Genomic DNA, 16,134 nt, shown 5'->3' with positions numbered 1-16,134 from the left:
CTATAGCTCTGTATTTTTTGTGTAATTGACTGTAACTTACATTGGAAACTTGATTTGAGCAGATAGGAATTGATCATGACGGGAGATGTAGATAGTTGTGAAAATTTTGATGGAAACGAAAGAATCGTGTACATGCATTTATTACTCTAGATTACCTTTCCTGGTAATCACATAGAGGACTTTATTGGCTCGGTGTATGCTTTCTGCTATCCAGGTCCTCAACCCTTTTTTCTTGTTTTCTCAGGTCCATTCTAATTCTTTCCATAGTGATATTTGGTTCAATCCATTCTCTAGCAAATTACTTGCTATCGGTCCAGTGGAACCCGTTATGGTACTATATAGGGATGTCGGTGGATGTACATATATGGAAGGATTGGTCATTCATAGACATACAAGAGAAACATGTACATTTTTTTGAAAGCCTATCGGTATTTTATTTCACAGTCAAAAGAGTTACATCATTTATTACATAAGAGAAATATGTGCATACATGTGTCAGTTTTCTATTTGTTCCAAAATTTAGCTGCGTTTTCCTTCACCTTATATATTCATTGATGGATTGACAACTAATGCAATATGGAGATGTTGAAATATTAGTTAAGATGCAGTGCATATTATTCTCGGACTCTTTATGCGAAGGAAAAAATATGGGTTATGTGATGATGGCATGTCTGTCTCACTTGTTTTTTGGTGAGAGAAGATTGTTACTTTTATGGTTTTATCTTTGGGCCTTTTGATCACGTTTATCATGTTGTCTTTGTATTGCCATTAGTCGTTGCTCATTTATTGTAAATGTGCGTTGCTTATTATTTCCTATAATTTCAGGCTTTTCCTATAATTCCATTCAAATTCTTTCCATAGTGTTATTTGGTTCAATCCATTCTCTAGAAAATTACTTGCTATCGGTCCAGTGGAACTCGTTATGGTACTATATAGGGATGTCGGTGGATGTACATATATGGAAGGATTGGTCATTCACAGACATACAAGAGAAACATGTACATTTTTTTTTGAAAGCCTATCGGTATTTTATTTCACAGTCAAAAGAGTTACATCATTTATTACATAAGAGAAATATGTGCATACATGTGTCAGTTTTCTATTTGTTCCAAAATTTAGCCGTGTTTTCCTTCACCTTATATATTCATTGATGGATTGACAACTAATGCAATATGGAGATGTTGAAATATTAGTTAAGTATAATGTTTGATCTATACTATATGTCATCCATAATTGTTTTTGACTTCTTATTACTTCTTTGCTGCAATCCCTCTCACAAAAAGATGCAGTGCATATTATTCTCGGACTCTTTATGCGAAGGAAAAAATATTGGTTATGTGATGATGGCATGTCTGTCTCACTTGTTTTTTGGTGAGAGAAGATTGTTACTTTTATGGTTTTATCTTCGGGCCTTTTGATCACGTTTATCATGTTGTCTCTGTATTGCCATTAGTCGTTGCTCATTTATCGTAAATGTGCGTTGCTGATTATTTCCTATAATTTCAGGCTTTTCTTATTGGCTGCTCGGCTAGTGGTCTACCCACTTACATCCATTGCGAGGACTTCCATGCACTTCTACTAAAGGCGTCTACTGTTAAGTGTCTGGCCAATGGTCGTTTCTTTCTTGACGTGTATGTGGTCCATCATCCCCCCCCCCTCCCACACAGACACATAGACACACACACATCCATTCCGAACCTCTCCCTGTTAGATTGATATAGTATATTCATAGGTTAATTCTTCATATTAATATCTGATGCAGTATATATAAGTAGACGACGCTATCAATTCTCACATGGTTTATATAGTATTCTTTGTTTTAATTGACATAGGTATATATTTGATAGCTCATGTACGCTAATCTCCTATTAGGTGTACTCATTATTCATAGAGTTTCGTTGCAAAATTTTATTGAACAAAAAGCCTTTGGTCAGTTTCATCGGCACTAGATAGTTGTGAGCAAATTTGTTTTATTTCATCAACCAGTATATGATTCATTCCTTTATCACTATACTCATTTTGTCATTCGTGAAATCAGTTTATAGGCCATGGGATTTACTGATCAGATGTACATAAAAACAGGATAGTTTAAGCCACTTGTTTCCTACTAAATGGGACATTTGCAGACAATGTTTCTGTTTTTATCTCTTATTATTAAAAGAAAATTGTTTGTAAGAAAGTCTAGCTGCACCACCTACCTTGAGTATGTTTAGAGATGAGTTAGTGTTTACTATATCATGCAGTCGACATTTTTATAGATGAGTCTTGGTCCCTCCATTACCAAATACCTCTGCTCTATTCCTTCTTTACTATATCATGCACTTGGCATTTTTGTTATTTTTGCGGCCTTCTTTGAGTATGTTTAAAGATGAGTCAGTGTTTGTATCATGAGACGCATTTGCCGTGTGCTAGCGTTTTTCTCAAACTCATTATATCAGCATGTTAATTATATATGCCGTGTGCTCATCGCCGTCCAAGCCCTACGCGATCTCCTCTATAAATGACGCTCCCTTTGTTCTTGCCTCTCAATCGATCTCTCCTGCCCAAAACATTGCTCCTCCTTTCTCATTATGCCAAGAGCGCAACACACACCGAGGACATCCAGCGAGCGGCCGGATACTTGTGGCTGACCCATAGAACATACCTTGTTTTGGTCCGCCCTCTCTATAAGAGCATGCTCTTTCTTGATCTAAACCTCCTATGAGAAAATACGTGGTGCTAGTAAACCTGACAAGTTTCTTTTCTGTGAACCTTGTGATGTAGTGATGCGGGCAAGAAGCATCACAGCGACAGGTTCGGATGTTGTGTCAACTATGCAGATCCACACGAATCAACTGAAGAAAAGGTTAGGAATTTTTATTATGCTCCTTTTGTTGTTAAAGATCCTTTACTCTCGCTACATGACATGGCGATTCTTCTGCCGCTTCCATGGCACTTCCAGGCTTTCTCTCGTCGTTTCCTTGAGGATTTGTTCTCCGGAGTCTGGATCTGTGCATAAAGTTATTGCCTTTTGGTTTGTCCTACTTCTCGCTTTCAATGCATCTTTCTGTGTACTCCCTCTATTCCTTTATATAAGGTGTATTTGTTTTTTGATAAAATTTCACAATGTAAGGTGCGTTTCTTCCAATTCCTCAAAAAACCGTTTTTAGCCCTCTAGTAAAAAGGAAAGTATCTTTTCGCCGATTGCATGTATCTCTTCTTGTAAAGAGATAAAGGAAATTATCTCTCTCCTGATTGTGCATATATCTTACTTTCCTAGCTTAAATGATTTACTTGCCACTAATAAATGATTTAGCCATGGTTAATTTTGTCCTATGTTGTGTATAGTTATGTGCCTTGGTCATTGTACTGAAAATTATACACCTTACATAAAGGAATGGAGGGAGTATTTGCTAATCTCTTCGTGGAGAAAATATTAGTTGGTTTGCTTCACATCCCTATTTTGAGCTTCGTGCCGATGTATATGCATGTGTGTGATTCCCCTGCAAGGTTGATTATTATTCTCTCTCAAGTTGGTAGTTCTCTCAGATTTTGGGGATGTTGACCTGTTTCTTCATAGATTCTGCGAATGAGGTACAGATGCAATCACTGATAATGTCTTGCTTAAAATTATAGAGATCTCCAGGATTATAGAGAAATAGTGCTACTGTTTGCATTGTATTTGACTTATAGTATAGTTCTCTTTCTAATTTCTTTTTCCCTAACACTGTAAGTATTAGTAGTAAATCATGTGATTTGGCTGGGCTTAATTTAAATTCTTCAGTTATAGAGACCTTCATGTTAGATTTAATTCTGGTGTAGCAAATGGGTCACTTATGTCATGAATAGATCACTATAGAGATGCCATTAATTTCTATTAACGGATTCATTGGTTCACTTGCTCTGAGGTTCTGTAGTGTGGTGTATAAAGGAATGATGACTTGTTCTGATGCTGTCGTGTGTGTAAATGAGTGAAGAATTTGTTCCGATGTTCTGTAGTTCGGTATAAAAATGAGCAGTCTTGTTTTACCTACATCCTTGTTTTTGATTAATCCATGATCATGCATAAAGTTTTGTCAATGATTTTCTCCAAGTAGCATTCGAAGCCTTTTTCACTTGAGTGGGCATTGCGCACACTGTAATACCTTGATGTTCTGGTTGGATTGGAGGATTCTTTTCTGAATTTGGAGCAAGCTTTCGCATAAACTATGTGTAGTGGTATCACAGAGGCACCATACAACACCATCCGCTGACAAAATTGTCATTTAAACCTATAAATTTTTATAGCTGGAATAAAGTAAAAATAATGTACTGTGATGGTGCATCATTTCCTGAAAACATCGGAGAGGAATTCCAGTTTAGCAGAATCATATGCAAATTATTTCTTCGTACTTCATACAATTCAATTGGTTACCGGATATCCCTTTCACGCTTAAAACGGGCCTGACCCCCTAAAGAAAACATGAAATAAATATCATCTTTATAATAATTAATCAGCAGACACCATGGCATTTAGGTGTGTTTTCCTTCACCGTTTATATTCATGTAAAGTACTCTGTAAGTACATCAAAGGTTATATTTTATGAATAGATATTTTTTGTGTTTTGTTTTACATTCCGAGTCAAACTATATAATATGTAATTGTGATGTGATATACTGACAACTAGTGCTATATGGAGATGTTGAAAAATTAGTTGAGTATGAAGTTTGATCTATACAATGCGTCATCCAGTAATAATTTTTAATTTCTTATTACTTCTATGTGGTGACCATGGATCAATCAAAAACAAGGATGCATGTAAAATAACATGTTTAGTAGACTACTCATTGGAACAAAGTCATCGCTCATTTATACACCACACTGTAGAACAAGTCATCGTTCATTTATACACCATTCTGCAGAACATCAGAGCAAGTAAGCAATGCACCCATTAACAAAAATTAAGGGCATCTCTCTCGTGATTGCTTCATGACATAACTGACCCATTTGCTACACCAGAAGTAACTATAGTTCTCTATGACATGAAGATCTCAATAACTATAGAATTTGAACTTAATTCAACCAAATCACAAGATTTACTACTAAAACTTTCAGTGTTGGGGAAAATGAAATTAGAAAGAAAACTATATTGTAAGTTAAATACAATGCACCAGAAGCACCAGTTCTCTATAACTCTTATCTCTGAAATTGTAAGAAAGACACTAGCAACACACTAAATAATCAACTACAACCAAAATTATGCACTTATGTACTAAAAAAATACAGTAACCAGTCAATCGCAAAGTTCTTCCACTCATTCAATAACTCGACTCGGTAATGAAATAACAAGTAACTTCATGTTCTAGGAACAGATATTGCAATAAACCTATAATGTAAAACAGAGAGAGAGAGAGAGAGAGGGCGGGAGGGAGGGAGGGAGGGAGGGAGAGAGAGAGAACTATAGTTACTTCTGGTGTGCCTACCGCAACACCCAACGATGTCCAACACCCGACGAGAGAGAGAGAGAGAGAGGGAGGGAGGGAGAGAGAGAGAGAGGAGAGAGGGAGAGAGAGAGAGAGAGAGAGAGAGAGAGAGAGAGAGAGAGAGAGAGAGAGGATTTGGATCCCAAGTGCATGGTTTTTCTCGTGGGGCACCGAAATTATCGGTTACCGCGGAATCCGTGAAATCCCGAAAAAAATTCGAACGAAATTTAAATACATAGACCGGAATATGTCCCTACTAAACCAAGTTAATGTGGAGATTGCAACCTTCCAACCAGCTTACGCCACATGGCATAGCTGGTTGACCGCCCTTCTGGCGACGCTTAATAGGTTTAATACACCGGCTGACCGATATGAAATTCTCGACGACGTATATGTAAGCACAAGACAAAAAATATATTTTTCTGTAGTCTAAGGACTATCTTCTAAAAAGTTGAATCCACATACGAATACGATTACAGCTATGTGCTTGAGTCTCGTGGCGAGATTCTATGGGTGTCGGTTAAGACCCGGGAATATGACAGGTATCGCATGGGGCCTGACCCCTGCCTTCTCAGCATCAAGGTATCAGTGCAGGCACTCGAGGAGCCTCTGTTGTACGAATCATCGGCACTCGAGAAGATGAGATGGGTGAGAAGGGATGGCCGTAGTCTCGCTGACCACGTGCTATTCCTCGGTAGGCGCCATAGCTTTGTTGTGGATGCAGGCCGGGTGCCCAACGGCCACGGCGGGTGTGCCTACTTTATCTACCACCATAATAGCGCCTTGACACAAGAGAAGCGTGGTGTGTTTAGGTGCAACCTCATCGACGGAAAGGCCGAGCTTGTACAGCGGCTGCCTCGATGTTGGGACTACAAAATGTGCCTGTGGTTCAACCCCGAGTCCATCATTACTCCTCCGGTACCTATACATTGCTAAAAAGTGTTTGAATTTCTTAAGTTGGATTTATTTTATAATATGAAATCTCCTATTACCTCCGTCTTAAAATTCTTGTCTTAGAATTATCTAGGTATGGATGTATCTAACACTAAAACGTGACCAAATCTAAGACACGAATTTGAAATGGAGGGAGCATGATATACTATATTGATGTAATGGTCGCATCAAGCTAATACACGGTACAAGAGTTTAACCCGGAACTCTGCATAAGCCTTCTCACATTTATTTTTGGATAACAAAATCCTTATGTTGACCAGTACATCAGGCAAATGCAACCGTACATGTGTTGATATGCCATTGATTTTTCTCCGCCAGGAAATCAGTGATGGCTCCAATAATTTCTAGTCTTCGACGGCACAACATTAACATTGAAAGAAATCAAGTTCCCAGTTTTACATTGCTGGTGCGCAATCTGCCTCTTACGGTGAAGACCACTCAGCTACGGCTCTTTTTCAGCGAGCATGGTAAAGTGTCCAATGCTGAGGTGATTTGCTATAAGAAGACCAGGGCCTCACAGGGTATTGGCCATGTGACCATAGAGACGACACATTCCCATCTGGAAGATGCTCTTGCTGCTCTCAATGAACTGGTTTTGGATGGATGCCATCTCAAGGTTAGCTTGATTAAGGAGGGGCAGCCACCACAACGTCGGCGTCGGCACAGATAGATCTAAAATCTTGGATTTTCATTTTTCTCATTATAAAAGTGAATATACATGGATTGCACATGCCTGCATGTGTTGCTGCTCCTTGATCGCCTTACCTTCGTATTTTTCAGTGGAGTGATTGATCAAGCTAGCTAGGTTAGTAGTCCTTTATGTCACAAGTCAAGCTTTTAAAACTTTGACTATGAATAATTATTTATATTTTAAATTTGAAAATCATATGTACATATTTTTGACTTGAAAAGTATGTCCCAAGTACTAGAATTATGTTGATTTTATAAATATATTAGTAAGAATGGATTTGCTAATTCCCATGTAGATGAGAATTAGTGTGCACTTGTGTGTTGTGCGTTCTCCTGGCAATATGGCATCTGTGAACGACTTGTGCTAGTTTTGTGTGGATAGTATACAAGTTCTTGTGAATGTTTGTTTGTGTTAATTTATATTCCAGTGGTTTTTTTTGTCCATGCCCAGCAAAAGTTGTACAATGCTCAGGGTTATATCAATCCCCTTTTGTTGAAACTTTTCTTTTGATAAAATGATTCAATGTGTTTCCATCTGTATTTTCCAGTGATTTTTCAAGTGTTTTTTGTTTTCCGATACCATTAATGGATCATTACTAAGTTAATTTTTTGTGCTAGATTAGAATGTTTTTGTTTGCACAATCATATATACAATGACTACAAGTTATTGTCTGTGCTAATCATCTGTCTTTTTAGATGGGGATGAATGGATGAATAACTAGTTAAAATATGGTTGCTTTTCCCACCCCTTTTTAGTTCTGTGGATATGAAAACCAGCATGCATCTAGAGTATTAAGTTAAAAACAGAGTAACGCCTTAAGCAAGATGACATGATGTAGAGGAATAAATTCATGCAATATGATAAATACCCCATCTTGTTATCCTCGATGGCAAAAATACAATACGTGCCTTGCAACCCTTTCTGTCACTGGGTAAGGACACCGCAAGATTGAACCCAAAGCTAAGCACTTCTCCCATTGCAAGAACTACCAATCTAGTTGGCCAAACCAAACGGATAATTCGAAGAGACTTGCAAAGATAACTGAATCATACATAAAAGAATTCAGAAAAGATTCAAATATTATTCATAGATAAGCTGGATCATAAACCCACAATTCATCGGTCTCAACAAACACACCGCAAAAAGAAGATTACATCGAATAGATCTCCACGAGAGAGGGGGAGAACATTGTATTGAGATCCAAAAAGATAGAAGAAGCCATCTAGCTACTAGCTATGGACCCGAAGGTCTGAAGTAAACTACTCACACTTCATCGGAGGGGCTATGGTGTTGATGTAGAAGCCCTCCATGGTGGATGCCCTCTCCGGCGGAGCTCCGGAACAGGCCCCAAGATGGCATCTCGTGGATACAGGAAGTTGCGGCGGTGGAATTTGGTTTTTGGCTCCGTATCTGGTCTATTGGGGTACGTAGGTATATATAGGAGGAAGGAGTACGTCGGTGGAGCTCCGAGGGGCCCACGAGGCAGGGGGCGCGCCCAGGGGGGCGCCCTCCACCCTCGTGACCTCCCCGGAAACTTCTTGGAGTAGGGTCCAAGTCTCCTGGATCACGTTCGGTGAGAAGATCACGTTCCCGAAGGTTTCATTCCGTTTGGACTCCGTTTGATATTATGTTTCCTCGAAATACTGAAATAGGCAAAAAAACAGCAATTCTGGGCTGGGCCTCCGGTTAATAGGTTAGTTCCAAAAAATAATATAAAAGTGGAAAATAAAGCCCAATATAGTCCAAAACAGTAGATAAAGTAGCATGGAGCAATCAAAAATTATAGATACGTTGGAGACGTATCACCCGACGACGACGGGTTCGAGCTCTACAAGGGGCTCATCCGCAAGCAGGACCGCTTTTGAATCGGCAAGAACACGTCCTTGCACACCAAGATCATCAGCGCACTGCACGACAGCGCGGTCGGTGGTCACTCCGGCGCCACGGCCACCTACCAGCGCATCAAAAGGCTTTTCGTGTGGGAAGGCTTGAAGGCCGACGTCACCGACTATGTGCGGTAGTGCCCAGTCTGCCAGCACGCCAAGCACGAGCAATCCAAGTTGGCGGGCACGCTCGCACCCTTGCACGTATCATCAGCTCCCTGGCGCGACCTCACTATGAATTTCGTGTAAGGCTTGCCATCGTCAGAGGGCTTCGATTCCATCATGGTGGTCGTGGATAGACTAACCAAATCAGCGCACTTCATCCCCCTTCACCACCCCTTCAAAGCTCCACAAGTGGCCAAGGTCTTCTGGGATCAGGTCGTCAAGCTCCACGGCATCCCGAGCTCCATCGTCTCCGACCGCGATCGCGTCTTCACCAGTGCACTCTGGCGCAAACTCTTCGCCAACGCGGGCACCAAGCTGCTCTACTCCACGACGTATCACCCCCAGATGGATGGCCAAAGCGAACGCGTCAACCAGTGCATGGAAATGTACCTGCATTGCACCGTGCATGACGCGCCGCGGCAATGGCGTCGATGGCTGCCTACAGCAGAATTCTGGTACAACTCGTCTTTCCATTCCCCGATCAAATGCTCCCCCTTAAAGCTCTATACGGAGTGGAGCCCAACCTGGGCGCCATGGCACTCTGGGATGACAAGACGGTGCCCATGATCAACGGCAAGCCCTGGGACTGGGGTGTGCACATGACGCGGCTGCGCGAGCACATTCTCCGTGCCCATCATCGATTCAAGAAGCAGGTCGATCAGCACCGCACCGAGCGCTCCTTCAAATTGGGCGACGCTATTCTCCTCAAGCTCCAACCCTATGCGCAGTCGTCGGTGGCGAACAGACCCTGCGCCAAGCTGGCGTACAAGTATTTTGGGCCATTCACGGTGATCGACAAGATCAGCAAGCTGGCGTACAAATTGGAGTTGCCGGCGGACAACAAGATCCACCCCGTCTTCCACGTGTCACAGCTCAAGCCGTTCACCCCCAACTATACACCGATCTTCTCTGAGCTGCCCCGACCGCCAGACCTCACCGGCCACGACGACAAACCGTCGGAGATCCTGGAGCGATGCATGATCAAGCGCGGCAACAGCGCCCTGGTGCAGGTCAAGGTGCGCTGGCCCAACGACGAGACGGCGATGACTTGGGAGGACCATGACACCCTTCGCCGCCGATTTCTACAAGGACCGGCGTGGGACACACCATCGATCGGCGACGATGAGCAGCAAGCAGCTCCTGAAGACGATGCCTGTTCTGAAGGAGTGGGGAATGCCACACCGGCATCACCAGGAGATGATGCGGTGGACGCGTGATGGTGTAGACCCCCTCTGCCATGTGGCATGGACCCACCTGTAAGGCGAGAGGACAAGTGAAGTACGGCTATTTAGCCAGCTGTAGGCCAGTAGGCAAGGCATGCGAGTAGTGTGTGATGATTCTGAACTCTCACCAAATCTGTACTCTCCCCTTGGAAACAAAGCTTCTCTCTCAAGTCTCGATCTCATCCCCCTTTCCCCTCTCGGATCTGATCCTGAGCGCATGAGTTCGTGACAGGATGATTCTCACGGATCTCAACAAGATGATTCTCGAAGGGCACAGTCTAGAGGTCACCTTGGTCAATTAGGGGCAGCCGTAACAGTGTCGATGTCAGCTCAGATTGTATTTAAAAAACTATATTTTTCATTTTTGCATTGCTGTATAAATGATTTATGTATATGGCAAACCACCTATAATTTGTAACAGAAGTCAGCGTTGGTCGTGGGATCTGTTTCCCCTTTCCCCTCTCCCTCTCCCTGCCCCGCCCCTGCGGCCGTCCGGGGAGAACCCTAGCACGTGCCGCTGGTTTCCACGCTCCCATTTCCTCCTCCTCCTCCGCCACCGTCGGCGCACACTGACGGGCAAAGCCCGGTAAGCATGGGCGGCGGCAGGGCCTTCTCTCCCTCTGGCCAGGCAGTACCGGAAAAAGCCCCTATCCCGACGACCAGATCTATGCTGACGGGGGCCGTAGGCATATACAGAGATATGCCGACAGCCTAGCGGAAAACGTCGACGGCTGGGATGTCGACATAGGCAGCACGTGGCGACTATTGGGCTGTCTGGTGCTGGAATATGTCGACGGCCTGGCCGTTAACATACCCGTCCGCATAGATCTAAAGCTATGTTGAAGGCGTGGCCATCTCCATATTCCTGCACCAGGACGGCCCAGTAGCCGCCACGTTGCAGAGTCATGCCGACGGCCTGGCCGTCGGCATGTCCCTGCCACATGGCGGCTCGTGGTTGGAGCCGGCTTGATGGCGATGAGTAGATGTCGACAGCTGTAGGGTCGTTGTCAGCATAGCTCGCTATGCCGACGGTGATTCTATGTTGACGGCTCGACCTGGATAGGTCAACGTACGAGTTGCCGATGGATCTATGCCGGCAGCGACCGTCGGCATATGTATATCCGACGGGGTTTGTGCCCATGCCGACAGAGTTCGATTATGGTAGTGAGGTCGTCACGGCAAAAGTTTGGCGTGGTCCTTCCACCCAGGGCTGGTTGTTCCTTGTGCATGCTCCGACGCCCTGGCCCCTTGGAGTCGGATTTTTGAGCTCTGGGTCACCTCTGGTCATGCCAAGGCAGGATCTTGTGGGCTAGATGGGTCGCGTCCTCATGTTATTGTGACGGTTGACGGATCATGGCATCTTCGGGAGGGACCGTTATGCTGTCGGACAGATCGGCGCCATTAGCCGTGGTCATGTCGGCGTGTCAGCTCGCCTAGGCCGAGGCTTTTTCAACGGCGGCCATCAGTAGTCATTCGATCGTGTCCTAGGTCCACCGGGTCTGGCCTAGGATGACAGTGTGGCCATTTCTTATGGTGGAGACGCTGAAACAAATCGGGTGGCTGATGCCGGGTTAGGAGTAGATGGAGTGCCTCTGCTCCTCCTACCATGATTGGTGCGCTGTGGCGGGGGCGGTTGACAGTATCTCGAGACATGGATGCTGGTGCGGCGGCCTCGGGTGGATGTCCGTATGGTTGGCTCTTTGACGCGCACCATGACGGCGGCGATGGCTATGCTTATTGGGCATGTGGGCGGAAAGGGGTGTAGCGGTGGGGGCTCGGGCTCTCGCGTCCTATCATTGGCAATAGCGGTGTCTAGATCTGAAACTTGAGGATTGTGCTCGCCGTGGTGGTTCTGGGTGCCTCATCGTGGCATGGATGAGCTGCCTAGGTGTCCTAGTGCGTGCCGTGTCATGTTTTCAGGCCTACCTGTATTACTTTTTGGCAGCATTCTCGTGTTCATGTGTGCTGTTCGATTATCCTGGGATCTGCTATGTAAGAGGGCCTCCTCATTGCCTCATATCACTTGGCCGTGTACCGTGATGTTTGCTTTATTATATATAAAGCAGGGCGTGAGCCCGTTCGAGAATAGTTTGTAACAAAAGAGAACGAGTCTGGCTGCCGTAAGTCGAACCCAGGATACCTTCAGGGCGAGCAGTTAAACTGATGCAAGTCCGGGACCAACTCAACATGGCTAAGTTTCTGCCGTAAGTCGAAATCCTATTAATCTCCAATGACTACATAAAAACGAATAGCCCACGTTCCAAACGATTTTTTTGACATGAAAAAGAAAAAGGCAGCCCAAGCAACAAGGAGACGACGGCTGTTCGTCTTAAAGTAAACTCGATGGGCATCCTTATTACGTATTAGAGTATGACACGGCCGTACCCGTACGTAGCTATATAAAAACCCGGTTTAGCTCAAAAAAATAAAATAACCCGGCTAATCGGAAACAAACGCACGGCCTTCTCGATTCCATCTAATCCTCTATCCGTCCATCACAAATTCTCGCTCGATCCCGCCGTCATGGAGCAGTCCACCTGGCCAGACCTCCCACCGGACGTGCTCCATGACATCTCCAGTCGCCTTCGCGATGCGGTCGACTTCCTCCGTTTCAGCGCCGTCTGCAGGCCGTGGCGCGACTCATCCAAGCCGATCCACTCCTTCCCACCGTGGCTCCTCCCCACGCCGGAGGAAGACTCCGTCCCACTAAGGTTCAGGTGCCTCTTCTCCAAGTCCAGCTACCGCGCGTTGCTGCCTATCGCCGAATCCGGGAGGAGGATCTGGCTGTCTACTCACGATGCAACCACCATCCGGTACCTCACGGTCGAACATCGCCGCCCTAGCCTGCACGACCCTCTAACCGGAGCCGTCACCCGTCTGCCTCTCTTGCCGCATAAGTGCTGCGTGGACGGCCGATGGGAGGAAAACCTCCACGGCGCTGTCTATGCTGATGGTACGACCCTTCTCTACGGTGTCTCCACCGTCTTCGAGGACACCAAGACCATAGCCAGCTTCACGGCGGTGCTCCTGCAACCTGGTGATGCAGAGTGGACGTTCGTGGAGACGATCTTTGAGAACACCAATAGGAGCCGAGAGTACTGCGCCACTTACCGTAATGGCAGAATCCTGGTAACTATTGAGTCTAGCGTGTGGCAAATCTCTACACAGCGGGGGGTTGACAACATGGGGATCCCATTGCAGCGGCTACCAACTATGTGTGGAAATTACTTGGAGCAATACAGTTACCTCCTTGAGTCCCGTGGCGAGCTTTTGTGGGCGACCATCCATGTCCGGACATACTACAATGATTCGCGCAGGTTCTCCATGTGGGTGTGCGCGCTAGACGGGGATAAGAGACAGTGGGTGAGAAAGGATGGCTACAGCCTGGCCGATCGCGCCCTCTTCTTGGGGTCGCCCAACAGCTTTGCCATCGACGCCTCCGTGCTTGTTGGCCATGGAGGCTCCGTCTACTTCGTCTACACCAATAGTAAGGCCGCGCCATATAAGCAATACGGTGTGTTCAGGTACAACCTTGTCAATGATGAAGTCAAGTTCATTGAGCGGCTGCCTCAAGGATGGAATTGCGAGAAGTGCACTTGGCTCATCCCAGAAACAATCATGGCTCCGGTTCAGGTAATTACACACCTGCAAAATAAACATCACAAAATTATATTTCGCATAATGCTATTTCTGGTAGTTTTATCATGACATATGGCTAATAGAACCGATACCATCTAGAGTTTAACACTCGGCAATATGTGTAAGCAAGCATCTCGAGGCCTAGACGTACACGATAAAATTCTAGTAGTGATGAACTGATGATTAACATTGATGTTGCTCTATCAGGAAATCAATAGGAGCTCTCTGGAAGCTCGTGGCGTGAAGAGGCAAGAGATTACGTGTCCAACACACGTCATTCACGTCGAGAGATATTATGAGCCTTGTTTCAAGGTGTTGGTGTACAACCTACCTCTCACCGTGAAAAGCTCTCAGCTGCGACTCTTGTTCGGCAAACATGGTAAAGTGTTCAGCACCGAGGTGATCTGCGATAAGAAGACCAAGCGCTCACGATATATCGGCCACGTAACTATGTCAACATCCCATGCCCACCTAGAAGATGCTCTAGATGCTCTCAGTGGCTTGGTTTTGGAAGGTTGCAATCTCCACATTAACATGGTTAAGGAGGGGCGTCCACAGCAGCAGCGGAAGAAGCTACCCTCTTTCATCGGAGCAGCAGCGCAGCTACATATAGGTCCATTCTCCTGGCTCTGGTTATAATGTATTTGATTCTTTCGGATTACCAGATGGGAGGCAGGAAAATGAAACTTGGTTTTCTGCTTTGCATGTTGGCAGTAATAAAAAAACACGAGTGCATGTTGTATGTGTAGTGATGGATCAAGAGAAAATGTGTGGGCACTGATGCACAAAAATATTGCTCCTATTATTATACTATACTCATGTAAGTATAGACATTAATCTCAACATATATAATTACATATAGAAGAAAGTTGAAGAACATTTGCTCCTAGTCTAAAAGAGTGAATGTTTGGAGTGAATCGTTTTCTTTACTGCTTCCACCCTTAGGTGAAACCTTAGGAGTTGTGGCGCCAGCGCCGATCTACCTCGCCCCAGGCAAGATCACGGGCCCCCTCTTCTCCCGTGAAACTATAGGAGCTGTGGAGACGTTTATAGGAGGCCGTTCCTCCTCATCTCTTCCTTGTAGAAGATATGTGGAGGAACGACCATCACCAATATTCGAAATACCACTGAGGGAGTGTCCACGATATATACAACCATTAGAGAGATGACAGTTGTTGAGAGCCTTGATGGACTGAAAGTTGGCTCAAATGCAGAGTACGTGATTCTTCTAGGTTTGACTTATGCTAGGTTTAGTCTGTGTCTTGACTTTGCAATTCAAATCCAATGTGTTTTTTCTTCATGTTAGGTCCGTGTGTTCACTAGCGGATGACAAAGATGATCTCGTGGAGATTCATAGTTAGGGAGATCTAGGCCCCCCACAGGATGGCTGCAGTGGCTGAGAGGGCGGCTGCCTACCACGATTCTCTCTTGCAGTGGTCGAGAGGGCGGTTGAAGTGGCAGGCGATGCCGAGAGGGCGGCTGCAACAGCACGGAGGGCGAAGTCCTACGCCGAGGTCACGGTTGCCTCTGCAGAGAGGACGGCTACAACTGCTGAGATGGCTGAGTCATCCGCCAAGACTGCTTGACCATTAGTCGATACCTCGGCGGCTGCCCTTGTGGCGATCGAGACTGCAGCGCCCCCCTTGACGGACCTCATAGGTTAGCATGAATTAAATATAATTATTCTTTGTTGTGAGATTCTTAGGTTATAATTGATTGTGACACTGGTTGGTTGGTACAATATAGTATGAGTTCGTTCGCTAAACATGACTTAAATTCAAATTAAATCTAAATGTTCAAATGGTATCAAAAGGTAGTATTGTTCAACAATGTAGCCATTAAGGATTTGTGTCTTGCTTTTAGTCTGATGGTGCTCCCACTAGTAGAAAAGGGGGCAATGGTCCAGGCCGGTCCAGCCCATTAATCCCGGTTCAATCCAGAACCGGGACCAATGGGAGCATTTGACCCGGTTCGTGAGCCCCGCGGGCTGGCCGGGCCACGTGGGCCATTGGTCCCGGTTCGTCTGGACCTTTTGGTCCCGGTTGGTGGGACGAACCGGGACCAATGGGCCACACTCCTGGCCCACCACAATTGGTCCCGGTTGGTGGCTTGAACGGGGACCGAAGGCAAACCTTTA

General features: G+C 45.2%; 1 protein-coding gene across 1 annotated transcript; it reads left to right on the top strand.

Annotated features, from left to right (window-relative positions):
• The first annotated feature begins 12,777 nt into the window (after window positions 1-12,777).
• Window positions 12,778-14,745, top strand: LOC123066987 (uncharacterized). The gene is made up of 2 exons (XM_044489954.1): window positions 12,778-13,991; window positions 14,205-14,745. Exons 1-2 carry the CDS (start codon window positions 12,882-12,884, stop codon window positions 14,634-14,636), a joined length of 1,542 nt encoding a protein of 513 aa, XP_044345889.1. The 5' UTR covers window positions 12,778-12,881; the 3' UTR covers window positions 14,637-14,745.
• The last annotated feature ends 1,389 nt before the right edge of the window (window positions 14,746-16,134 follow it).

The sequence above is a fragment of the Triticum aestivum genome, chromosome 3B (assembly GCF_018294505.1).
Source record: "Triticum aestivum cultivar Chinese Spring chromosome 3B, IWGSC CS RefSeq v2.1, whole genome shotgun sequence".
NCBI classification, from domain to species: Eukaryota; Viridiplantae; Streptophyta; class Magnoliopsida; order Poales; family Poaceae; genus Triticum; species Triticum aestivum.
This window is presented reverse-complemented; position numbering and strand designations above follow the sequence as displayed.